The 26892-nt window shown below is 44.2% G+C and overlaps 1 protein-coding gene across 2 annotated transcripts; it reads right to left on the minus strand.

Moving 5' to 3' along the window:
* Nucleotides 1-11376: 11376 nt before the first annotated feature.
* Nucleotides 11377-25600, minus strand: ube4a (ubiquitination factor E4A). 2 transcript variants are annotated; one of them, XM_080855693.1, is made up of 20 exons: nucleotides 25546-25600; nucleotides 24626-24792; nucleotides 21184-21360; nucleotides 20096-20208; nucleotides 19863-20015; nucleotides 19447-19606; nucleotides 19054-19256; nucleotides 18648-18839; nucleotides 18150-18483; nucleotides 17730-17856; nucleotides 17188-17495; nucleotides 16791-16923; nucleotides 16337-16527; nucleotides 16063-16163; nucleotides 15843-15956; nucleotides 14958-15132; nucleotides 14218-14398; nucleotides 13744-13891; nucleotides 13488-13645; nucleotides 11377-13054 (listed from the first exon to the last, which is right to left on the minus strand). In XM_080855693.1, the coding sequence occupies exons 2-20, from the start codon at nucleotides 24750-24752 to the stop codon at nucleotides 12919-12921; spliced, it is 3231 nt and encodes a 1076-aa protein (XP_080711819.1). In that variant the 5' UTR covers nucleotides 24753-24792; nucleotides 25546-25600; the 3' UTR covers nucleotides 11377-12918. The 2 variants fall into 2 exon arrangements, with proteins under 2 accessions (XP_080711819.1, XP_080711820.1); XM_080855694.1 differs by lacking the exons at nucleotides 24626-24792; nucleotides 25546-25600 and adding an exon at nucleotides 23920-24002.
* Between the last annotated feature and the right edge of the window lie 1292 nt (nucleotides 25601-26892).

Raw genomic sequence — 26892 nt, forward strand, 5'->3', positions numbered from 1 at the left:
TTTACACTCTGCCTGCCTGTCCGAGGATCAGGGAACTCAGTGGGCGTTACCCGAAACCTGCACTTTCAAAAATCTGACACAACACTCAATACAAAACTATGATCTATTCATGTTTTGGGGTGGAAAAAGTGTAAGCCCCGACTACGAGTTTCTTCACGCTCTTGTTCCAATGTACTCTTGCTAATATCATATACATGTTCCAGGGCAATACCCGGGAACAAAGATATAAGTACCAATATTGCAAATGTAATTAAGTTTCAAATGATTCGCTTGGAGCTAATGTAACATCAGCTACAATGCAGCTGTATCTTTCTCATTGTTATTATTATTATTATTATTATTATTAAGTCCATCAAAGTGGTCCTGGAAATACCATTTATCAATCTTTTTCCTCTACATGCAAAAATTGATTAGAATTCAAATTAGATTATTCGCTGTTAAGTTTAAGATCGTAACATACTCGTAGTTAAATTAATTTTTAAATAATGGATATTTGGTCATCCTAAAAACTGAAGGAGTCCGGAAAGAAATTGTACAAGGGGAAATACACTTTAATAAAAAAAACTATAATAACGCATTATCAGTAGTGTTTCTGGAGTAGGCTATACATCTACTTTTAAAATAATCAGATACTGTGTGTGTGTGTGTGTGTGAGAGAGAGAGAGAGAGAGAGAGAGAGAGAGAGAGAGAGAGTGTGTGTGTGTGTGTGTGTGAGTGCATTAGCTTACGGCATGTAATGTGACAGTGGCGAGGAAATTTGGACAAGATACTAGATGTCGACTACGCCACCTAGGGAGTCACCCCAGGAATAGACTTTATCTTACCTCACATATAACAAGGCAAACAAGTTCGTAACACTCATTGGCAAGAGACAGGAATTCCATAAATAATCATTTATTAACAGGCGTCAGGAGAATAATAAAACAGGACAGGACAAATACAGAACAAGTTCAACAAGGGCCGTTGCCTCTCACACAACTGACCATATAGGGCTGTTTTAGACACACCTGCATATCATAGCACACATAGCAACTAATGTAGTACTTCCAGCCATAGACATACAGATGGAAATGGCATTCGATAGGCTAGGGCCCCAATAAGGAGTCTGCGAGACGGGTCGAAGCTTTGCTGATGGGCCAGTAGCCTGGGATAGTGTAGGTGGAGCAGGGCAAGGGCTTACCACGGCGAGCAGGACTTCCCGATAGGGGGAGGGGAGAGGCCCAAAAGGCACACCACACGTGTATGGAAACAAATATGCACTGCAAAGTAGGGCAACCGTTGTGCTCACAGCAAGGGAAAAGTGAGAGGGGGGAGCTCCACCACCTGGGGGTCCGCCTGTCGCTCGGGTAGCACCCACTGCACCTGTCCAGGGAGAGGAGAGGGGTAGAGAGGCACTGGAATTAGCAATATCAACCAAGAGGCATTAAGGGTAGCCGAAGTAACTACCCTGCGCTGCGCTATGGATAGCTACTTAGCTTTGGGCAGGAGGGTTAGGGACAGAGGACCTCTGGCAGTCCACTGGAGCCTCAGGGGCGGCCAGCAGGAACGAACAGTCCTGATAACAGTGACCTGTAGTACTTCAAATCACACAGACACACACATACACACACACACACACACACTTCGAGAAGCAGACTTAGGTTATGTGATGAGCAAGCCAGTCCCACAACCACAATTAACAAAACAGGCAGTAAATCAAAGAAACAAAACAGAATGCACTAAAGCACCAGAGATCATGCACTAATGTAAAGACACAGACCAAGCAGATGCGCTAACACAAAAGAAACCAACCAACAAAACAATCATGCGCTAAAGCAAAGCAGCAACCAAACGAGATCATGCACTAAGCAAAATAAACAAATAAACGGGATCGTGCGCTTACGTAAAAGAACCAAACAAAACAGAATCATGCGCAAAAGCAAAATAAACGAACGAAATCATGCATGAATGTCAAGGAACAGGCTATACAAGGTCAGGCGGAAATGGACAGCAGCATCACCAGAGCAAGCCCCGTACATGCGTAATACCAATAGGGACACCGACAAGAAAACATGTACTAATACAGTCACACAGAACAGCAGCCTTGAAGTGGAGCGGGGACACTTGTTGGGTCTCTGCGTTGTAGACCGAGCAGCAATTACTGCAGCCTCAGGAACAGGCCACGAACGCAGCTATGGAAGCTCTGCTCCGGCTAACGCAACAAAGAATACAAATAGTATTGTCATTCATGCCTTAAAAGTGCACGTAGAAAACACAGCGCGGTATGATTAAACGAATCAGCCTACCTCCAGCTGATTCCCACTGAGCACCCGGTATCCACGCAATGTAACACTAGCCTTGCTAGTAACCGCAAATTAATCCCACTGCAGACATGTAACACAGCAGTATTAAAACCTATGAAACGGTCTAGCACTGGCCGATGTGGCTAAACGCCAAAAGTGGCTTACCTTAATTAGCATTCGTCTGAACGTGCCAGATAAGAAAGCCACCCCACCATTCCAACTAATGGGGCACCCCGGAAGCAAACACAACAGGTAGGCAAAGAGTATCTACTGGTGCTATACCACGGACTTATACATCAACACATGAGCTCGCCAGCCAATCGGTGTTGCCATTACTCAACGCATTGCACCTGGGAGGTCAGGTTGCCTGGGGGACTAACTGTGGAGGCGTTGCCCAACCTGCCACATTCTACCCCCCCCTTTTTGAGTCGACGCCCCGACGACGATCGGTGAATTTAACATGCAACCTGCTACCGACTGGCCGGCACTGGGCCCAAACAGTTGAGGTACCTAATCCCTCTCCTTGGTTGCAGCAGCCGTTGGGAGATGGTGCGGGTTCGAGTGCCGACCAGCTGTGGCACGTGCAGTCCGGCGTAAAGGTTCAGGGGCTGATAGACTCCCGTCCTGTATAACAAGGTCCTCAGAACCCTGTGCCTCCTCTAAGGGTGTTGCGCCAAAGGCCCCATAGGGCACAGATGGGATTGTGTCCACCGAGGGGACTGGGGGTGGGTCCAGCACTCTGAGCCATAGGTCCTCCTCCCTAGAGGAATCGTCAGAAGGTGTGAATGAGGCTCTTGGGACTATAGCCTCGGGCTGTCGAGCTCTAGCGACCGAGGTGACTTTAGCTTTTAATAGGTCACGGTGGACCGTCCTTGCCTTGTGCAAGTGGTCTACCGGGGCGATCGTGTAAACAGCTCCCTCTCCCAGAGGTGCCTTAAGTACCTGGTAGGTTACAGGACTCCAAAGGTCCTGGATTTTGTGCCTACCCCGAGCACTGTGGTCACGAAGGTAGACCAGCTGGCCTACCTGCAGAGGTACCTCACGCACCCGGTGGTCATGCCGTTCTTTCCGACGACCTGCCGCTGCACGCAAACGCTCTTGCGCCCCCCCAAAGGCCACCCTAAGCCGTGCCTGGTGCTCCACCATCCAGTCCTGTACAGTCCCTGCTATCGGTTCCTGTACACGTCCCAGGAGAAAATCTAAGGGCAGAATGGGTTCCCGACCAAACATTAAAAGGTAAGGGGCCTCCCCTGTGACTTGGTTAGGCGTGGTATTGTAACAGTACACAACCTGTGGGAGGCATTCAGTCCAGTCACGTTTCCGGGTAACCGGCAAGGTGCGCAAGAGGTTGTGGAGGGTCCTATTGAACCGCTCACACTGGCCGTTACCTGCAGGGTGGTATGGCGTGGTGCGGGACTTCACCACGCCATACAGTGAGCAGAGCTGCTGAATCAGGTGGCTTTCGAAGCATCTACCCTGATCCGAATGGATGCGGCTCGGCACACCAAACCTGTAGAACCACTCATGTAGAAGCACCTGGGCGACTGTCCGGGCTCGCTGGTCCCGTGTAGGGATTACCTGTGTGTACTTACTGAACACGTCAGTCATCACAAGCACGTTTTCGACCCCATTTCGTGTTGGCTCCAGCTGTGTGAAGTCAATGGCCACGATTTCGTTTGGCCTAGATGCCAGCAGATGACCCATAAAGCTGTGGGGGACGGTGCCAGAGTCTTTAGCGACTTGGCACCGATCACATTCCCTACACCACTGCTTAACGTCGGCAATCAGACCGGGCCAATAACATCGCTGGCGTACCAGTTCCGCAGTACGCTCAGCACCCTGGTGGCCATGGTCCTGGTGCAGCTGCCACAAAATTTGTGGTTTGAGGGCTGCGGGTAGGAGAAGCTGCAAGCCTTCCTCTCCCCCATCGGTACGGAAAACCTGACGATGTAATACTCCCTCTTTTTCAACCAACCGGTCCCACTGGCGTAGAAAACCCAGAACTGGTTTAAGGGCCTGTCGGCGCTCTTCTGCGGTAGGTGGCGATCCTCTTCTCCAGAACAGCAAGACCTCCTTCAAAAAGGGATCAGTCTCCTGCATGGAGCGGATACCAGAGGGAGAGTGACCTGGGAAGACAGCCATCGCAGACTGAGTGGCAGACGCTACTAGGGTCGGTGCCAAAGCCTGCTGTAGGCAGTTTGGGACCTGGGTCCCCGGGATGAGGTGCTCACCCAGACTCACCCCGGATATATACTGCCTTGAGAGGCCATCTGCATTTTGATTAATGCGACCAGGACGGTAACGGATGTCAAAATCAAAGGCCGCAAGTTGGGCCGCCCAACGATGTTCCGTAGCTCCCAACTTGGCAGACTGGAGGTAGCTTAAAGGGTTGTTATCAGTGAAGACAACACATTTGTGTCCCAGTAGATACTCCCTGAACTTTTCCGTCATGGCCCACTTGAGCGCAAGGAATTCCAACTTCATGGAGCTGTAATTATCCATGTTGCGCTCAGTGGGCCGGAGTCCTCGGCTAGCATAAGCCACGGGCCGAACCACTCCCTCCTGTTCCTGGGAGAGGACTGCTCCGAGACCACAATGACTAGCGTCAATCTCCAAGACAAAGGGCAGAGAGAAATCGGCGTACGCCAGAACCGGTGCTGATACCAATCTTGCTTTCAAGGCCTCAAAGCTCTCTTCACATTGGGCAGTCCACGCAGAGTCAATAGCCTGGCGGGATCCCCGTTTTAACTTTGTCCCGGAGAGGGCTGCCACTAATTTATGCAGGGGACCTGCCAGTTTTGCAAAGCCCTCCACGAAGCGCCGGTAGTAACTTGCGAACCCAAGGAAGGAGCGCAACTCTGAGATGTGACGGGGCCGCTGCCACATCGCCACTGCCTCGATCTTAGCTGGGTCGGTTGACACTCCCTCATTTGAGATCACGTGGCCGAGGTAACCAACCTGCTGGCGAAAGAAATGGCATTTCTCCAACTTGGCTTTCAGGCCCTCTTTGTGGAGACGACTGAGAACGACTTCCAATCGCTGTAGATGCTGGGCGACAGAGGTAGAAAAGACAACAATGTCATCCAAGTAGAGGAGCAAGGACTGGCACTGTTGATCCCCAAACATTCGCTGCATCAAGCGTTGGAAGGTGCTTGGAGCGTTGCAAAGCCCAAAAGGCATTCTATTCCATTCAAAGAGACCAAATGGCGTACAGAATGCCGTTTTGGGCTTAGACTGTTCTGAGACGGGGACTTGATGGTACCCACTGGCCAGGTCCAGCGTGGAAAACCACTGGGCCCCTGCAAGGGCATCCAAGCTCTCCTCAATACGAGGTAACGGGAAAGAGTCTTTACGCGTCCTACTGTTCAGTAGACGGTAGTCTACGCACATGCGCAAGCTGCCATCTTTCTTTTTGACAATAACTATAGGGGACGCATAAGGACTGCTACTCTCCCTCACTACCTGCGACTCTAGGAGCTGGTTGATGTGTGATTTGACCGCCTCGTAATCCGTGGGTGGGATACGCCGGTGTCGTTGCCGAACCGGTGTATCGTCAAGTAGTGGGATGTCATGGGCGATTAGATTGGTGCAACCCAAGTCACCATCATGACCAGCAAAAACGGAACTATACCTTCGCAACAGACTCCTCGCCTCCGACTGTTCCTGTTCAGACAAAGCGGACAGATCCACCGCTTCAATCCTATCTGGCACAGGGCTGGTGGCTTCCTGTGAGGACAGGGTGGCGGTGATAGACCGAACCTCTGAAACCCCGGGTGGTAGGCTGATGACCTCTGCATTGCTCAAGGAACCAAGGCTAACGCGAGGATAAAGGAGGACTTCAGTTAAGCCTACATTGACAATAGGAACATAGGTCGTGCCTCTCCTAACTTGGACCAAACACGGCGACGCAAGTAGCCCTGCCGGCAATCCCGAATCAGGGGGTTCAAAAAGCGCGGTCTGACCTGACAGCTGCCCCGAACACGTACTGGCCACGAACTGCATGGTACCCCCAGCTATGCGCACCGCCCGAGGGCCTCTGACTCGGGCAGCCCCAATGTGGATTCTTGGAGCCTGGATTGCTGACATGTGGCACTGCTGTAATGCCTCGACGACCGGACCGGGAGCTTGGGACACAGGGGGAGAGTCAAAAAGAGAAGGGCCATGTGCCCCAAAGAGTTCGTGGTAACACCGGCTAATCACGTTCATACCTAGGATCCCCGGGACAGCAGGTGGGCATCCGGAAGGGTCCTTTACTACTAAGATACCACAACGTGGCATTACTTTACCGCATAAAACTACCTCCAACTCCAGGTAGCCAATATAGGGAATAGTTAGGCCATTGGCAGCTTTAAGCTGAAGCCAATGGCATGATTGGAGACGTTCCTGACCCCATGGTTCAAACTGTTGCAGAAAGAAACCCTCGGTTACAGTGGATACCATCGACCCTGTATCCAATAAACAAGAAACAGTGACACCCCCCATCAAGACATTAATGTTTGGACATGATGACATAAGTTTAAATGCCTCCTGACCCTGTGAGCCTGTGGGTACCCCAACTGAGCGGTGGCTCGGTAGCTCAGTGGGCGTCAGTTTTCCGGCTGGTGGGAAGTTCGGGATGATCTCCCTATACGGGGAGGTGGACCAGAGGTGGAACTAGCTCTAGCGCCAAAGGGAACTCTCTCCTCATCACACTCCCTGGCAAAATGTCCGGGCTGTTGACACCGTCGACATATCAAGGGACCATTGCGTGGGGGCCGGCTATAGGCCGGAGGGTTCTGCATAGAGGTCACAGTCTGAGTGAGCTGGTTCAGCTGTTCCTGCTGTTGCTTCAACAGCTCCTTCAACTCTCCCCACTCGCTATCCCGTGAAGATACGGGGGAAGCTTGGCGAGAACGGCCCTGCACCCCATATTGTATGCCATAGGCCGCTGGAAGGGAGAAACTGCGCTCTCTAGCCCCACCGGGAAATCCCTCTCTTTCCCACCTAATGGCCTCCTTACGCACGTCCAGCAGAGTAGCCAGTGGTTGGCGGCGGATGAGCTGCTTCAGTTCCCTACGGAGAGCACTGTCCAGGACATGCTCAACAAATTGGTCACGGAGAAGCACATCGGCATTAGGCACACCACTGGGGGCACACTGTTTGACTTGCTCCATCAAAGCCATCAGGGCTAGGGAAAACTCCTGCAGTGTTTCCCCCTCCTGTTGCCGTCTGGAGAAAAAGGCTTGCTGGAGGGTCACGTATGACTGACTACAACCATACAACTCTTTTAGTATGCTCAACACTTTAGTGGCGTCTGATCGCTCTATGCCAGAACGAAACTTAATTTCGTCCTTCGCCTCCCCTTCCAAGTGATCGAAAATAAAGAATGCCTGATCAGCAGCAGAAAGATGGCGAGCGCGCATACAGGCCTGCACTTCCTCTACCCATTCGGTTACATCAATGCCATTTTTACCATTGAAAAGGGGACACTTTCGATCTCGAGGAATAACTACGAGCCGCTCGGTGACCGTGGAGGATGCGGGTCTGGGCTCAGGTGCTGGCGCCGGCACTGGCTCAACTGGAGGAGCACGTTCTTGGCGAAGACGCTCATTATCCGCCCTCAGTTCTGCAATTACATCTCTCAACTGTTGCACCTCCTCCTCCATGCTAACAAGGAGAGCTGTGCTATTACACGAAAACCAAAACGTCAAAGATAGCCTACCACTGATGCTTATTGGGGGGGGGGGGGGCCTGGAACGAAGGCTGCTGTTCTGTTGCTGCCACAAAGAGTACTCACCCCAGGTTCAAAAGTTCAGCCTGGATGAAAACAAACCAAAATCACAAATAACCAGCACAAATCATGGAACCCGTGTCTCTGCCTTTATAGAGTGTGATCCTGCCGGCTACGCCAAATGTGACAGTGGCGAGGAAATTTGGACAAGATACTAGATGTCGACTACGCCACCTAGGGAGTCACCCCAGGAATAGACTTTATCTTACCTCACATATAACAAGGCAAACAAGTTCGTAACACTCATTGGCAAGAGACAGGAATTCCATAAATAATCATTTATTAACAGGCGTCAGGAGAATAATAAAACAGGACAGGACAAATACAGAACAAGTTCAACAAGGGCCGTTGCCTCTCACACAACTGACCATATAGGGCTGTTTTAGACACACCTGCATATCATAGCACACATAGCAACTAATGTAGTACTTCCAGCCATAGACATACAGATGGAAATGGCATTCGATAGGCTAGGGCCCCAATAAGGAGTCTGCGAGACGGGTCGAAGCTTTGCTGATGGGCCAGTAGCCTGGGATAGTGTAGGTGGAGCAGGGCAAGGGCTTACCACGGCGAGCAGGACTTCCCGATAGGGGGAGGGGAGAGGCCCAAAAGGCACACCACACGTGTATGGAAACAAATATGCACTGCAAAGTAGGGCAACCGTTGTGCTCACAGCAAGGGAAAAGTGAGAGGGGGGAGCTCCACCACCTGGGGGTCCGCCTGTCGCTCGGGTAGCACCCACTGCACCTGTCCAGGGAGAGGAGAGGGGTAGAGAGGCACTGGAATTAGCAATATCAACCAAGAGGCATTAAGGGTAGCCGAAGTAACTACCCTGCGCTGCGCTATGGATAGCTACTTAGCTTTGGGCAGGAGGGTTAGGGACAGAGGACCTCTGGCAGTCCACTGGAGCCTCAGGGGCGGCCAGCAGGAACGAACAGTCCTGATAACAGTGACCTGTAGTACTTCAAATCACACAGACACACACATACACACACACACACACACACTTCGAGAAGCAGACTTAGGTTATGTGATGAGCAAGCCAGTCCCACAACCACAATTAACAAAACAGGCAGTAAATCAAAGAAACAAAACAGAATGCACTAAAGCACCAGAGATCATGCACTAATGTAAAGACACAGACCAAGCAGATGCGCTAACACAAAAGAAACCAACCAACAAAACAATCATGCGCTAAAGCAAAGCAGCAACCAAACGAGATCATGCACTAAGCAAAATAAACAAATAAACGGGATCGTGCGCTTACGTAAAAGAACCAAACAAAACAGAATCATGCGCAAAAGCAAAATAAACGAACGAAATCATGCATGAATGTCAAGGAACAGGCTATACAAGGTCAGGCGGAAATGGACAGCAGCATCACCAGAGCAAGCCCCGTACATGCGTAATACCAATAGGGACACCGACAAGAAAACATGTACTAATACAGTCACACAGAACAGCAGCCTTGAAGTGGAGCGGGGACACTTGTTGGGTCTCTGCGTTGTAGACCGAGCAGCAATTACTGCAGCCTCAGGAACAGGCCACGAACGCAGCTATGGAAGCTCTGCTCCGGCTAACGCAACAAAGAATACAAATAGTATTGTCATTCATGCCTTAAAAGTGCACGTAGAAAACACAGCGCGGTATGATTAAACGAATCAGCCTACCTCCAGCTGATTCCCACTGAGCACCCGGTATCCACGCAATGTAACACTAGCCTTGCTAGTAACCGCAAATTAATCCCACTGCAGACATGTAACACAGCAGTATTAAAACCTATGAAACGGTCTAGCACTGGCCGATGTGGCTAAACGCCAAAAGTGGCTTACCTTAATTAGCATTCGTCTGAACGTGCCAGATAAGAAAGCCACCCCACCATTCCAACTAATGGGGCACCCCGGAAGCAAACACAACAGGTAGGCAAAGAGTATCTACTGGTGCTATACCACGGACTTATACATCAACACATGAGCTCGCCAGCCAATCGGTGTTGCCATTACTCAACGCATTGCACCTGGGAGGTCAGGTTGCCTGGGGGACTAACTGTGGAGGCGTTGCCCAACCTGCCACATATTCTTGACTGGATTTGAGTTAGTGAAAGTGCATGTGTTTATAGGTGTTAGTCATACGAAGTCATTGTCCCTGGCACGGTGGCATACAGTGTTCTTTGTCATTTTGTCCCTCTCTTTGTAAGATCGGTATGAGCTCCTGATATTTTTGTGTTTTAAATCATGACACAATGTACTCATTTTACTTTTCAGTAATTATAAAATTATTTACATTTTTACGAGGAATGTGTGTGAAATATTTTAAAATCTTTCTCTCCCCCTCACACTCGCAACCCTCTGGGAAAGGAACCGAGATGAACAACATTGGCATTATAATAACTACAACCACAGTTATGCTTTTTTTTTCTCTCTCAAATATTTCTCAGCATCCCATAATTGTATTGCCAAATATGCACGAAATACTACCGGGTGGTCTAAACTAACATGTTAATTGTAAAGGTTAGTTATTCATTCAAAGCATCATTCTCATGTCAGAAGCTTGGACATGAAAGACATGTGGCACAGGTGATGATCTCTTTGTTGATGATCTCATGTTTATCTTTAGATTGTGGAGGACATCTCTGCTCCTCTGGTGTTGGAGTGCATTTTCCAATCTTTCTCTTTATATTTCAGAGAATGGCTTTATCCTTTAGTTTTCTGCATTTTGGATAAGGTATGATTTATGTTTGTAAATGTACTGCATACCTTAAGTTCATCCTTTGTTATACACACTCATTATAGTCCTGTTTTCTCTGTCTGTAGCAGACAATGTTGTTTTTAAATGTTATTACAAAATCTATTCATTTCTTATACTATATACCGTGTCCTGGCCTGTGATAGATGGCCTGTTGAGAAATGCTACAGTTGAGAAATGCTACAGTATGTTATACATTATTGTTCAGATGATAAAACAAATATACAGCTGTTATTGTGGAGAATCAAGAGAGAAATTGTATTTAATCTTTAGCTGCTGGAACAAAACAGTAGGATGCTACTTCATATTGAGGGATTCTGTGTTAAAAGGCATTTCAGTGTTATGAAGGATTTCAGATGACGAAATGCAGCACACAGGGCAGCACAGTAGACTGGTGTGACAACCATGATTGATTGTCCAAACATAAATCAGGAATCTATTAAAGGCTTCCACTTTGTCCAAATACCTCAGAAAACGTGTGTATTCGGCTCTCTGCATTTGGGCACATGATTGTAGAAATGATATATCTTTAGAAAGCCAAAAAATGACAACAGAGCAGTGATTATTATTATACACATCTTTATTTCACTGAATTCATGAACAGTTACTTTTTTTACACAACACAATTCAGACAGTTTAAAAAGAATGACCAGAATAAATCAATACCTTTTAGAGATGAAATGTAATAGAATTGCACAGGTTGAAAATAATTCGATCATAAGCAAAAGGGCAAGTCATATTGTATAATGTTCAATACAGTTGATTATACTGACTTAATTTTGAACAAGAGGATTCTGTTGTGGCTGTGCTGTATTACTCTGTTTACAACCAGCAGGTTCAAAAAGATTAAATAAAGAAGAAAAAAAAAGAACAAATAACAGAAAAAAATGCTTAAATGAATAGGTGCCCTCAAGCTAAAGTATTGTCCGGAAAATAATTCATCCTTCAGCTAAAATCATGTTGTCATGTTCTTGTTAAAACTAATGTTGTGGGGTAACTCACGTCCTTCCTGTCTTCTGAAGATATGTCACACTTTACATTCAAAGCCACAACCCCAAATGTTATTGAGCGAGCACTAATGCATAAAATGTCCAACTTCCAAAATGCCTACATTAAAAAGGGTCAATTCAAAACTACATGGGAAAGACTGCATTATCATGCCTAATGTATGTTTAAACACACTGGGATTTAGAAACATGTTATAAATTGCCAGTTCTTTGATATGCAGAGATCACCTCAATATTGATACAAATCTTAAATGTTACTCCCATACATGAAACTGGATGATGACAAGGTAATTTCTGATCGAAACTCAGTAGAGAACTAAAATCAGTTAAACTGCCATAGTGAAATCCAATGGCATTTGATGGCCAGAATAACTCATTTTAATAATTTCAAAATCATTACAAATTAATTTCCATGAGCAGAAGGGCGTCTTGTTAATAAAAAACCTTAACCAAACTAGTGGTTTGAGTTATAGTTTCTCAGTCAGTGAGGCCTAGGATAACCTGACATTTTTCCATGGTTCTATACTCTCTCTTCATTTGTAGAGATAAATTAGTTGAATGACATCCCTATTTTATTGCATGTGTAACGGCACGTCTTAGTGTTACATGTTAAAGTGGTGCAGAAGTAATTATTGTACACTCACATTTACAGAAAAGGGTAGCTGGCAATTGCCTTAGAAATATATGTAATGTACTCTTCTTTTATGTTCAGCATATGATCCAACACTGTAATTCTTCTATAACGAGGAAAGAAAACTCCAAAGGCAAAAAGTAACTCATAAAATTATGCTTTCTCCACTAGCACTTTCAGTGGCTTGACCAGGCAGACGGTGTTTTTCCATGGCAAAAACAAAACAAAACAAAAACCTTTCAGGCAGTTGAAAGGGCAGGGGCATGATTCCTTATATTGGAAGTGGGTCTCCATGTAATAAAATCTGTATCTTTGCAGAAACCAAAAATGTGTTTTTGCTTGAGCACATTGCAGATCTGCATGGCAAGATGTTGTCAAATATTGTTGGAAATCTGAATCTAAGGGCACATGGCAGAGTCAAGTGGAGCATGCATGCCAAAGGGAGCGCGGGGGCGGTAGTGTTCATTTTGGAATACTTGACACCTATCCACTGGGCCCCATCTGTTGTATCTCTTTCTTGTGTTCAGCCAGCCACTGTAAGATCTGTTGTTTGAGCTCCTCGTTGGGACGAATCTGATCCATGGTCAGAGGACTGCGATTGAAAGGGTCGGTCTGATCGCTGTGTGGACACAGGAGTTTGATTGGTCAGTTAGATAGTTAAGTATCACGTCAGGGTGGTTGTGGAATATCATAAAAGGTCCTGTGGCAGTGTGTTACAGTGTATTATAAAATGTTATGTTGCAATTAGGTGAATGCATGGGTGCTTCAGCCTTTTGGCAAGTTGATATTTAGGAAACACGGAAAAACCTGCATAACTAAATATGGACAGTGTATGTACCAATCAGATCAACCTGATGTGTCAGGGACATTTGCAACTTGCATAGCTACGTCGGTTATCGGCCAGTTTGTTAGAAATCAGCCCGTCTGTTAAACAATCGATATGCGAGGTTTAATAATAGATTAACATGCCAATGCGAAGGTAGCCGATAACACACACATGCAGCTCTTATACCCTGTTACGATTACAGAATTAGCTAATCTTGGTGAGGTACCTGAGGAGATGCCGTGCTATTGTGGACCGATCCACTGTGACGTTTGAAGAGGGAAGTATTACAGGGTCAAGCATAACAGTGGACATGATTGGGTCTAAGAACTCATCTGGAGCATCTGAGTACGTCTCCTCCTCTTGCTGATGTCGGTCTGCCAGGGACTACAAATAAATGAAATCAATACAAAAGTATGATGAGTCACTCAAAGGGATCAGCTACTACGGACACAACAGATGAATAAGCTTTTAGTGTAAACTACCTTAATTTTGTCTGCTAGCAGACTGAAAGACACAATCATTTCACCAGGTTTGTTTATCTTCTTGAGGACTCTGGCTGTTTGGCAAAACAGCGTTGGGGAATACGAACGTCCATCCTTTGGGACACTCGCACAAAAGTTTTCCTCGTTTCTGAAAAACAGGGAAGGAAAGTTCAATTACAAAACCAGAGCACAAATTGTTTTACATCCCGATTTCAGGCTTTAGAAATGCACCAGGGATACTTTAATGCTTCCTGAGTTGTACATGAAATACTGCCCTATTAAACAGAGGATTAAAATGACCATCTCTGGTAACATGTTACGACCAATAAAGTGTTGGAAAACACCAAACTTTTGGAAAAATACAGAAAAAGCCAACGGTGTGTGCATTTTCCTTTTGAATGAAATACACCCATACACACAGAGAAAAAAGAAAACAATGAAGAAATCTGAAATAGGTCACTGATGAACACTCACCCCAGATTGAGGTAGATGGTACAGATGTCAGAGACCAGTTGATGAGGTTTGAAGTCAAACTCACTGAAGTCTTTCACTTTCAGGGCACCCATTTTGGGCCCTACTAGGTGTTGAAGGAAGTAGTTCAGCATGGAGATGATCCTCTCAGCCAAGAAGGGGTGAACGAAAATACCCTTTATTTCTGGGACACGAAAGAACAAAACGATAGTTTAATTCCGCCCATCGTCAAACTTGTATATATTCAAGCTTATGAATCACACATAGCTGCTAAGACCAACATTTACTAAGGAAAAGCGACAACTCCTAAGCTAAGAGATAGACTCCGTTCCTATGGCTGACTTCAGGTCTCATGCTCAAGCTTCCTTTCAATAACCTCAGTGATTGGTTGATAAGTGACAGCAGGTCTGTGCCTGTGAATATTAATTAGTTTTCCCCGGCCACACTGCAAAACAAAATGATAGAAACTGCCGTTTTCCTATCGTTTGTGGATTGGTCTTAGTGAGTTAGGTGTCCTCTCGACATCTTCATAGTTTTCCCAGGCGCTATTGTTAGTGCTCAGGGGCTTTGTGAATTACTCTTAGTCAAAAATATTGAGACACTGACATGCCCATTATTTCTAGAAGTTTCTCCTAAACTGTAGGTACCTAAAAGTAAGGACCTAATTTTAGCCTTAAGATGCTTTTTGAATACAGGCCCTGAAATCCTCTTCAGTCTGCATCCTTCTCTTTCATCCTGCTCACCTGATGTGAGGAAAGCCAAAGTGCCGATGGTCTCGTTGGACATGATGTTGTGGAAGCGGGCCAGCTGCCCTAACATCTGCAGACTGGACTCCTTCTCTCTGCGGGCGTCGGGCAAGAGATCGTCCCAGGCGCCACGATCTCGCTCCAGCTGCAGCACTTTGATTTTGCTCAGGAACTGAGGGGAAGTTAGAAGTGATCAGGCATATTTCTTTCCTCATTAGCTGACGAATTTTAGGTGCAGGCCACTACTTTTTATTTAGGTTCTTGCTGTAAAGTCTTTTTTGTCTGGCTCGATCATAGAGCAGAAATCATTCTTATCAATGATTTCAAATAAAAAAGGGGAAATAAAATGTTTTGTTTCTAAAAAATTAAATAAAAACATGTCACCTATTTATTTACTATAAGTAGAAAACTAGTATAACTCGGACATTACAAACTCGAAACATCTAAAAAACAATGAGTACACAACGCTAGGTTTCCAAACAATTAAAAATGCCTTCAGGTCTAGATTCAAGTTGGGTTAAAAACAATGGAAAAAACTTTTTTTTTTTTTTAGCAAATACCATCCTGTTTTTAAGACAAAGAGTCAAAGACACGATCACTGCCATTTTCCAGAGGTTGTCAAGATTGCACAATGAGAGAATGTGCTTGTTTTCACATTTTAGGGCACTTTTGCAAATTACTGGAATGAATGGAATGACAGGAATGTTACACAGCACTCAATAAACCATCTGTGGAAACAATTGCTCAGTAATTAATGGTCCGAGGGCTAATGTTTGTTTAGCCACCCTTTTCACACACCACCATTTTATCCATAGGTGTTGGATGATAAGAGTCAAGATCTGGGAAAGACAGCCAACAGCACCCCTCCCCTTGGTGCCCTACCTGGATGGCCTCATCGAGCAGGAAGATGGCGTCATTCATCAGGAGATTCAGAAACCGCAGAAAGAGAGGAGGATTCATGGCTTCCAGGTTTTCAGATGCATATGTGGCGAGACGCTGTAATCACATTGTACATCATAATGATTCTTGCTCAGTGCATCAATTCAGTTAGGGCCTGATAGGGACAGTCTCTCCCAATAGAAACAAGTGGGACATTTCTCACCTTAATGCTCTCTCTATAACTCTCTGTGTTCCACATATACTTCAGAATTGAGTACATTGGCCTTCTGTAATTAAACTTCTGTTCAAACTGGTGAGGATCACCTGTAGAGGAAAGAAGCCAATAAAGAATACATCTATGAATACCTGAAATAAAAATAAATCTCACAATAATAAAACACTTCCGCTGCCCATAAACAACCAATATATTCATAGATAAACCATAACAATCTACTACAATGAGTAAATCACACTAATAAATGTGAACAGCAACTCACCGGTGAACTCGATATCTACAAAAACAGTGATAAGTGCCTCAGCCAGGCAGGGGGCGTGGCAGTATGTGCAGAAGACCCTTTGACGCTGAAACATGATGGGCTGAGTAGTGCCCGATGCGGCGGCCTCCATGTGTGGCATGACGGCCTCCAGTACCTCTGCCAGTTTGGCCCGCAGGTGGGGGTTGGACATTCTGTAAATGCAAGGGAAGTGATAATGAATATGGCCACCAGAGGGCAGATATGTGTTGAGCATTTTTCACTGTTGACATCATTTTCTGTGTCCCATTCATAAGTAAGAAGTTAAGTATTCATAGGTCAAATCTTGTACGGTTTTGTGTTTATTAGTTGGTGCATGAGGTTGTTTGTAAGCTTCTCATGTGGTATAAAACATTATTTTTACTATTGCTGTTATTTATAGTGTAGAGGTCTTCAACTCAGTGCCCCAGTTTCCCACCTCTCCACGTTGCCCAAGAACATGGTGATAAAGTTGAGGACCTGCTCTAGACTCTCAGCTGACGTCTCAAGGACCTCATCAGCAAACCGCCGCAGGAAGATAAAAAAGTCTCCAAGGTTGTCCACAAAGAATTCTGCACAGACATACAAGAAATACAGAATGTGTAATGCAGGATTGCAAAGTGTCAATTGATGCTGTTAATCTCCCTTTCTGATGATGAAACACACATGTAGCTAAATGATCTATGAAAAAGTAAAAAAACAAAAAAAAGCTTTTCAAACGTTTCAGTCCAGTCGTTATTCAGATCATCCTTGTGTATTGTACTGCATGGCTCATCAGTGACATACCACATCAAGTGGAATGTCCCAGAAGTCTGCAAGTGTAAGGCGTGTGGTACCTGGCACGTAGCAGAGATGGCTGTTGTTGAGCGGGGGCAGGGGGAAGCGGAGGGGGACGTGCTCGGGGCCCTGGTTGTTGAGGCCCACTTGCACGAGCAGAGAGGCGCAAGAGGCCTGGAGGTTGAGGCAGTTCTGCAGCATGGCAGGCTGCGTGGCGGCCGCTTTGGTGGAAAGGTAGACGGTCATGAGGTGCTCGAATTGCTCGCGCAGCTGCTCGGCGGCGGGCCCCCCGTTCAGCTGTGCCTCACGCCACGAGCCCTGCAACCGGTGCAGTGACTGGTTCAGCTTCACCATCTGATCGTGAAGCCTACCAGTCAACACAGGGATATCATTGATTAGCATTATCAAAATGGCGTAGACGCTACATGTGGCTGCAGAACCGAAGGCACAGGTTATACTGGTGTAGCAATGTTGATTGAAAATGTGAAAGCAAAAAGAGAATGCACACCAACAAAGTTGCCTACACAAATTCAATAACAGTGGAATAAGGAGAACTATTAAAGGAAGGCTTTTTTTACAGGGAGACTGAAAAAGCAATCACCTGTGGAAGCCTATGTGAAGGGTGAGTTGTGTGAGGATAAGGTTCTCTGTGAGCAGGCTATATGACTGGGAAAACTCCACATTCTGCTGAGGGGGCATGGGGATCAGACACGTCTCCTTGTCCAGACCTGATGATCAGTGAGAAAGTTAGTGCACAGGTAAAAAAAATAAGGTAAAAAAAAGAGATAACGTCCTGCTAAAGTGTTTGCAATCCAGTTGATTCCACAAATACTAGGAAGAGGATTAATGAATTATGCTGATCAGCAGGCTGCCGTTTGACACTTACGAGGAAGTATGGGGAAGATTTCAACTTTTTGTACCCATTGATTCATTTAGTACATGTTTAGTACAGTCAGGATTTTCACAGATAGTATGCGACACATAACAGACTGGAGACTGGACTGGTGGAACTGATGGGCACCTCTGGCGTGGACGTTTCTGTTCCGCCTCTCCTCCTCGCTCAGCTCCCCCAGTGCGCTGTACGTAGGGTTAAAGGTCAGCAGTTTGGGGGAGTTGGGCCGGCAGAAAGGCTGGCACAGCTTGAGCAGGGCCGCCCCCAGGTTGAGGAAGAACGCGTCAGAGGCGTACATCTGGAAAAATATTTCCGGCATCTGGTTGGCCCAGATCTTGGTGCGGCCGGTGTTGGCTTGCAGGCAGCCTCCCAGCCAGGAGAGCAGCAAGTGGCGAGTCTCGCTAGACTGCTGCAGCAGATTCTTAAGGATGAGGTGCAGCTTGTCTTGAAACTGACCCATGAACTACAGGAAAAAAATTGTGTAGAAGTACGAAATACTGTGAAAAAAAAACACACACCCCATATAATCTATACATAAAGCTATTAAACAAGTTATTAATCTATGTGATATTTTGTACAAGTCTGAGTATTTTAACTCATGTAGCCAGTAGCAATAAATGCACTCACTTGGTGGATGTTGGACTCCTGAACCTTCATTTCCTGTGGACTGGAGCGTGAGGGATTAAGGAAGTAGCCGTGATTCTCCACCACGCCAGGGGTTTTAAGGAGACAGGAAATATTCAGGATGGAGCCTAGAAGTGTCTTCTGGTACTGCAACCCATTGCTGGGGTCTTTTGGTTGAATGTGCTCTACCAGAATCTGATTAAGGTTGAAAACGAATGCGGAGCAAATGAAAAACAATGTGGAAGAAGATTAACTCCGCAGGCAGTACATGCAGGGAATACCAGGTGAAATGATGCAATAGCTACATTGTCATAGATTTTTGTTCATCATCAAATTCCTCCATAAACAAAGCCTGAAATAATGACATGTAAATTTGATACTATTTTATGCATAGGTGCCTGTTCTTCACCTTTGCGATGTCTTTCTGTTGGCTGAAGTACAGGAAAACATCCAGGTAGGAGTACAACAGCAGCTGGCACAGATCCAAGTCTTTGACGCGGCCTTGAAAAATATCAAAAACTGGCACCATCACCTCCCCAAAGGTGCGCACCTCCTGGTCTTTCATCAGGCCGGCAATAACCTCCTCTAGAAACTCAACTACCAAGTCAAGCTCTGTAAAGTAGTATATAAAACAATACAAAAAGTTACCACAAGGTAAGGATATGAGTCCCATCAAACACAGAGGAGTAACAAATAAACCAATCAAATGTTTTAAAGTGATGTTACAATTAGAATATGACAGAAAAATAAAAATAAAACACAGCAAATCTGCTAAAATGGTGTGGCTGGGGAATCCACTCACGTGCGCTATTGACTCCTTCAAGCAGAAGATCCAGGAGTTGCTCGTAAACATTCTGGTTGATGTAGATCTCTGGGGTTAGAAGGACCGTGCGCGCGTTGGACACGATAAGGTTCTTGCAGTGCACGGCGAAGGACAAGAGTTTCTCTGGCACTTTAGTGACCTGTGGTGTGCAGGACAGGACATAAGGTCCAGTCATCTTGGCTCAAATTCATGCAACCGAAAGCCAGTGACTGGGAATTTTACAGTTGTGTGTTACTTCTAATGTACGCATAACATCTAGCTAGTCTAGAACTCATCACTTTTTTACTTTCATTTTACTTTTTTTATACAAGGTGATACAACCAACAAAAAAAATAAAATGTTGGATGGCTTAAAACAAACAAAACCAAAAAACAAACAAGTAACAATAAACAAACCTCTTCTTTGGCTCTTTGGTAGCAAGCATAAAGGTATGGTACAGCACATTTATCGCCAGCATCTCGGTCTGCAGACAGGTTCACAGCATTGCATGATGTCATGTAAATGAGGTGGTTGCCAGGCTCCAACATCAGCAGTCTGCTGAATAAAGCCTGCGGAAGGGACAGAGCATCACTGTCAGTGCCTTCACCAGTACAGGTTAGTCATTAGTGTCTTCCACAAAAGCAGATACCTGCTCAATACTGTCCATGTCAAGCCAATCCTGTCCATCAAGTTCAGCAGCCATCTCCTCAAGGAACACACAACGTGAAGGGATGCCATTGCCTCCTCTGAGACTTGGATCACCTTGGATCAAATATAGATGCAGTGACCACAATGAAACAGCACATATCCCCATCCCACCCATTTCCAAGTTTTTTTGCATAACTGGGATCTATTTGGGAACATCACAACATCTTTTCACATATTACAAAATAGTTAATAGACTAGATGGTGACCAGTTAAATAAGGCTATTAAAAGAACAAATACTCCTCACAGGTTATCTACACACATGCCTGCCCCTTTATTTATACACTGTCACTGTCTGATTGGTGTAACCTCTGATACTCCCACTCAAGTTACCCATCTCATCTAACTTTCCTTTTCCCTATCTGCCATGTTGAACGATATTGTGCAAACAGTATACCCCTGTCACGGTCTATTATGAGATGTCTCTATACATGAACTCTTGATAATGGCACAGCACTGCACACTTTACAAAAACACAAGATAGTGTATTTATTCTCAAACAAGCACTTAAAAATGAGGGATACTGGTGCATTCATTAACAACTGGGAAGTGGGAAAGTTCGGCTGAAAGAACACCTGTCAAACTTGGAACATCACACTAGGAAAGTGGGAGGTTTTTGAGAGCTCCAAGATGTAGGTTTGAAGTTACTTGACATGGTAACGTTTGTGGGAGAAGATAAAACATTTACTTGCTCTGCACACAAATAAGTCCCTTCACCGTTTATTCAGGTTGTACACATTAGTGCAGGTGATTGTGATGTTAAACGATACTTCACATTTTGCCTTTGTGTAGCTAACGTATTGTTAACCTTTGGCTAGCTAGCCTTCTTAACGTTACCAAACTGTCAATACTGTTGCCGGTCTGCTGTAATTAGATGAACTCTCTCAATTCGGAAGTGGGACCTTCCGAAACTGGAACATTCCCAATTCCCAGCTGCCTGAACGCAGAATACAGTCACATTGCTCAGTAGGTGAGTGGCAATTTAGTCACAACACAACCTATTCCAAAGGAAACCACACTGTGGGACTCACTGTTGTCTAGTGTGATGAGGAAGATCCTCTGGATCATATGATTGACATTTAGCTGCTCACATAGCTCCTGCCTGGATCGGAAGGACCTGCTTATCTCTGCCACAGAGTCATCATTGTCCTCGATACTGTCAGACACAGAATTCTCGGATTCTGATTGGCTATCCCCTGAGTCTTCCACTGAAACATATGACAGGAACATAATTATTTCACCACCCACATACAGGTCAAAGCAAGTTAAGTCAACTTTAACTGTGTTGTGACTTTACAATTACAACGGCCTCAAGTAAAAAAATAGGGCAAAGAAGCATGGATACAACAGCAGTGACAAGGAACTCTTAGTAAGAGAATATGAAAACCACACAAGCATCCGGAAAATGAGAGGGGGATAAGAGAGAAATCATACAATAAAAATAACAGCGTTCAATCTTAACACTGGAGCTCTATAAACAAATGCTCTAATACATGCCGAGTTTCTCTTCAAACTTTAAACTTTAAACTGAGAGCCGGCCAGAGAATTAAGGGGTAGACAGTAGACTTAAAGTAGGTTGGACATTGACGCCAAACCATGTAAGGCGTTATAATATACAGGTACAGTAACAAAGACATATATTCCTTCCATCATACTGCAATCATGAACTGCTCTATGGCAAAGTCTACATGACAGCCCTTACATACCATCTTCAAGGTTCTTGACGTGCTCAGAACTGAACTGAATATGACGGACACAAATACAGCTGGTCCACTTTCAGTTACTGCACAGTATAAATAGAAAAACGTATAAAACCGTTTTTGAAATATCTACAGTGGCATGCAAAAGTTTAGGCACCCCTGGTCAAAGTTTCTTTTACTGTGAGTAAGTGAGTAAAAGATGACCTGATTTCCAAAAGGCATAAAGTTAAAGATAACACATTTCTTTAATATTTTAACCAAGATTACTTTTTTATTTCGTCCGTTAGAGTTTCAAATTAACAAAAAAGAAAAAAAGCCCAAAGCAAAAGTTTGGCCACCCTGCATAGTCAGTACTTTGTAACATCACATTTGGCAACTATCATAGCTTGTAAACGCTTTTTGTAGTGAACATATTTATCTGTACATTCTGCTGACTGTATGAATGAATTATCCTGTTGTAGAAACCATCCTCTTTTTTACAGATGGTGTGATGTTTGCTTCCACAATTTGCTGGTATTTAATTGAATCCTTTCTTCCCTAAAATGTTTCCCGTGCCACTGGCTGCAGCACAAGCCCAAGGCATGATCGATACACCCCTGGGTTTAATAGTTGGAGGAGTGGTATTCTTTTCATGAAATTCTGCACCATTTTTTCTCCAAATATACCTCCCAACATCTGTCCGCAGGACACGTTTCCAAAATAACTCAGGGTTGTTTTCATGTTTCTTTGCAAACTTCTGATGCTGAATTTTGTGGTGAGGTTGCAAAAAAAGATTTCTTCTGATGACTCTGCCATGATAAGTCATATTCGCTTCACAGGTCACCACCACTCCAGAGTCTGCTCTATCTTCCTGAAGGTCGAGGTCTGGCGGTTTCCATTTGCCTTTCTAGCAATCTTACGTGCAGTTCTCTCTGAAAGTTTTCTTGCTCAACTTGAGTTCTACCATTTCTTTATTACATTTCAAACTCAGGAAACGGCTAACTGAAAAAGTTTTGCTATCTTCCTATAGCCTTCTCCTGCTTTGTGAGCATCAATTATTGTAATTTTCAGAGAGCTCGTATTATGGTAGTCAGCGAGTACGGTGCTGTCTACCAAACATGCCTCCAATGCCTAAAGGTTCAATTTCGAGTTTGGTAGGGAACGTGCTTATCTACACAACCCAGGTTACACTAGGCAGCTGCCTAGAGGAGCCCATGGCAGCTGACTGTTGGGACAAGGTTTGAGGAGTCAAAGTATTTATAAAGCTTTGAAATTTGCATCACCTGGTCTTTCTTAGGGCTGCTCGAATATGGCAAAAATCATAATTACGATTATTTTGGTCAAATAAGATCATGATTATGAAGTTATTGTTTCCCCTAGGATATTTTCAGCAGCAGCAGCGCGGTTATGTGCATGGAAATGAGCCCACGATACCGGAGCCTCAGTGATTTTATTTAATAGAATATTTTTACTTTATTATTAGAAGTATTATCATCACTGCATATCATGTTTCTACTGTATATCACAATAACATATTCTCCTATATTTTGTCTATATTGCTTATTACGAATAGTAATAAGATTTAAGACTTATACGTACAGACAAGTATGCTTTATTTCATCTTTAGTTAATTTGTGTAATGAGTACTGAGCCCTCAGAGTTTTTTTTTTTTTTTTTTTTTCATTTTGAGTTGATAGGATACGTGCTGTATGATGATGTAGGCCTACACTGATTAATGGTGTTCTGCCACTTTGAAAAACAAAAAAAGGCTGGTTTTCAAGTGGGGATGTGACATGCAAATGATACTAGAAAGTCCATTTTTGCATCAACCAAAATGGAGCTGTTTATTTTAGGGCTGCAACATGTGGTAAATAAACGTCGCCGGTGACAGATCAGATGAGAAGCTAACGGTAGGTCTGCTGTATTTAATCAGATTTGGACATTTAAACTACATGAGTACTGTTTAAACTCAACATTAATATCTCCTTGTTTAAAAATTCCCAATACAGCACTGGTGTTATACAGTAGGCTACTCACTGACTCAACTTCTGGCTGGTGTTAGTTTCCAAACCGCAGAATTGGTTTCACCTTTTTTTGTTGACCCAAGGATCTCTTTCCATCATCTTGGCTCGACCTGAACATGCCACAGCCTGGCTGAGTGTGAGTTTGGGCTTTTAGAAAGGGGCAAAAACGCACTGCTGTAAAGGAAAGGGGTGCGCTGGATTTATAACACAAGACAAAACGAGAGCATCATTGTGAAACGGAATGTGGCACAATAATCGTTTTATCTCGATTATGTTGTGTTCATAGTAGTTGTAAGCCAAACCCATAACTGAAAATAATTAATTATAAGCTAATTAAGGGCTGAGACCTTGGTAAAAGTAATCAGCGAGATTAAATCTCTTGGGGTTCCCCAACTGTTGCATGGTGCTTAAAATGTTGACAAGAAGGTTTCATCTTGATATCCATGCCTTTTGGAGATCAGTCAATCTTCTACACACTGAACTATTCACAGTAACATACATTTTGACGAAGGGTGCCAAAACCTTTGCATGCCACTGTACTTCTCTTCACAAACTGCATCTCAGCCTTCGTAGTCTTTCTGTCAATTCCACACTACCATGGAAAATAGCACAGGAAATCACAAGATCTTCACAGGATAGAAGTTGTTAAGATTTCCAAGAATTTCAAGTACAGCACTGATAAATAATCTGGCTATGTGCATAACTGCACGCCACATTCTGTAAAATATATTTGGGCACCATGACAACATTGTGACAGGCTTAAAACTCACATGGTGGTTTACTGTGCTCTTGTTGTTTCTGACCCAATGCAAACTGCTTTGCATCTGCAAGAGAACTGAAGAGGGCTGCAAATGGGTTTCTGGAGATGTTCTGGTTATTATTACCCTGGTCAGTCATCTCATTGGAGCATATACTCCATCCACAAACAGAGAACAACCTGGACAAAAAAAATGCCACACCGTTAAAACGCCATGTTATTCAGAGCCCATCACACAACCAAGCAATGATTAGGCTATCTGTTCGTAGCTTGTGTTGATCATGTAGATGTCAGCGTTGGGTATTACTACTGCTTCGAGTGCATGCAAACGTAGAAGAAACAGAAACCCGGTAATTTGACCAGCTATTTCGAGGTAATCAAACTTCAGACAAATGTCACGGAATTGCATATGTGTGGCTGGTTATTAGGTTAAACCGCGAATTGGGACAATCACAGCTTACTGTGTCATGTCACTAGCTTGCTATGCTAAGCAATCACATACCCGCTAACGTAACAGCAAGGCATTAGAGCGATCTGCCATATGGGTCGGTACGCTCAAGACAGGATTTCCCAATATCATCACATTTTCAGTAACGTATAATACCCATTCTCAATGCAGTAAACTAGCAAGCTACCACGTTAAAGACACCACCGACGGCACTTATTTACACTTTTCTGACGCCTCCGAGCTAAGGTTAAACAACCTATCCCTACTACGTGTTTGAACTAGCTAATGTTAACTAGCAAGAGAGCTAACTAGCCATCATACCAGCATTCGGTTACACAGGTGGCTAATCTTATAATTAAGCTAGCATTTGTTAACGTTGCTGTTAATCAAACTGTATTTTAAAGACACAGTCAAGACAACACAATATTTGCATATATAGCAATACGAATGGCATGAAGTCACATAATTATTCCGCCTTAACTCACCTTGTCTCAGTCTGTAATGCTAGCTAATACTATCAACTCGGCAATATTCTTCGGCACCAGGCTACTGCAGTTCCTCAATAAACATAGATACAAAACGTCATCAGTAGAGGACGAGGTTACGGAAAGAGCGTAGGAGGGCGTACGAGCAGATTGGACAATAGACATCTATGGATTTGGACAGCCACAACTGACCCTGTCCTGGGCAGCACCAAGCAGCCTCCCCATGGCACCAAGAGAGCCACTGGCCCACTTTATGTTCCACAAGAGAGTAGGACAATCTAAATTAGTTTTTGAATGTTACACCCTCAAATATGTAAAATGCATATTTGCAAAAATCAAAAAACTGTGATAGGCAACTGAAAGTAACAACAAAAAGAATCATGACTACTTTAAAAAAGTTGGACTTTTGATCTTCAAAATCACTGTGCACGTATATATTTCATAAAAGCAATAGCCTATTATTAGACATGATTCAACTAACAATAATTCCTCCAGGTGGTTTTTGCCAGAGAGCAACTCTGAAATGCTGCTTGTAACATCAAACTCAAAGCAGGATCAGTCAGTTCACCATAGGGCTATGAAGTTTACATCTTTCAAGTTTTTCAGACGTAAGATGGTTTTGCTTTGTTTTGTGCTGACTTGTATTTTGTAGAAATTTGAAAAGCATCACCCTCTCCTCTGTGTATTTAGCACCAGTATAATCATATGTAATCTGTGATGCTAAATAAATTGCATACTGTTAAACTATAACTCTGTGCCATATTAGCTATATGTCATGTTATTGGATATTTCAAAATCCCTGATGTGACGAAGCCATGAGGGTGAATATTGTAATCCCTGTATTATGTTTTAATCTACACATTCATGTCATGAGTTCAGTTGTTTTCAATCGATCTCGCAGTGCTTTTTCAAATGATTATGTATGAGTGAATGTTTATCTATCAGTTTCAGATAAATGTACATTTTGTATCCCTGATTACATTTGACCTGTTATTAAATGTCTTAGGTTGAGCATTTGTTGTTGCACAGTTGTCTTTTACTGTTAAAATGTAATCCTTCCCATCGTTCCACTACCCTCCCGGCATTTGAACTGAAGAGAAGGGCACTGAACAGATTCAATCTCCTGACACTTCTGCTGTGAAAGGTTGTTTGGTGACTTGAAGTCTTTATTGTGCATGCAGGCCCTTAACCCCTACACCATAACAACATTCAAATGACAGCTGATACCTCCTTTATTAAGTTAAAACAAATCCATTATTTACATTATAACACTGAAAGTTATCTGAAATTGCACACTATAGATTGAATGTTGCTATCCATTACAACGTGGCACTGAAAGACATAAAC

The sequence above is a fragment of the Sprattus sprattus genome (assembly GCF_963457725.1).
Source record: "Sprattus sprattus genome assembly, chromosome: 17".
Classification (NCBI taxonomy): domain Eukaryota; kingdom Metazoa; phylum Chordata; class Actinopteri; order Clupeiformes; family Clupeidae; genus Sprattus; species Sprattus sprattus.

Coding starts and splice junctions, on each gene's coding strand:
- ube4a (XM_080855693.1), bottom strand. CDS start 24,752: ATGACTGACCAGGGTAATAATAACCAGAACATCTCCAGAAACCCATTT. Junction 13,892..14,217: donor ACCATCTACCTCAATCTGGG/GTGAGTGTTCAT, acceptor CCTGTTTTTCAG/AAACGAGGAAAACTTTTGTG. Junction 13,646..13,743: donor TGCTAGCAGACAAAATTAAG/GTAGTTTACACT, acceptor ATTTATTTGTAG/TCCCTGGCAGACCGACATCA.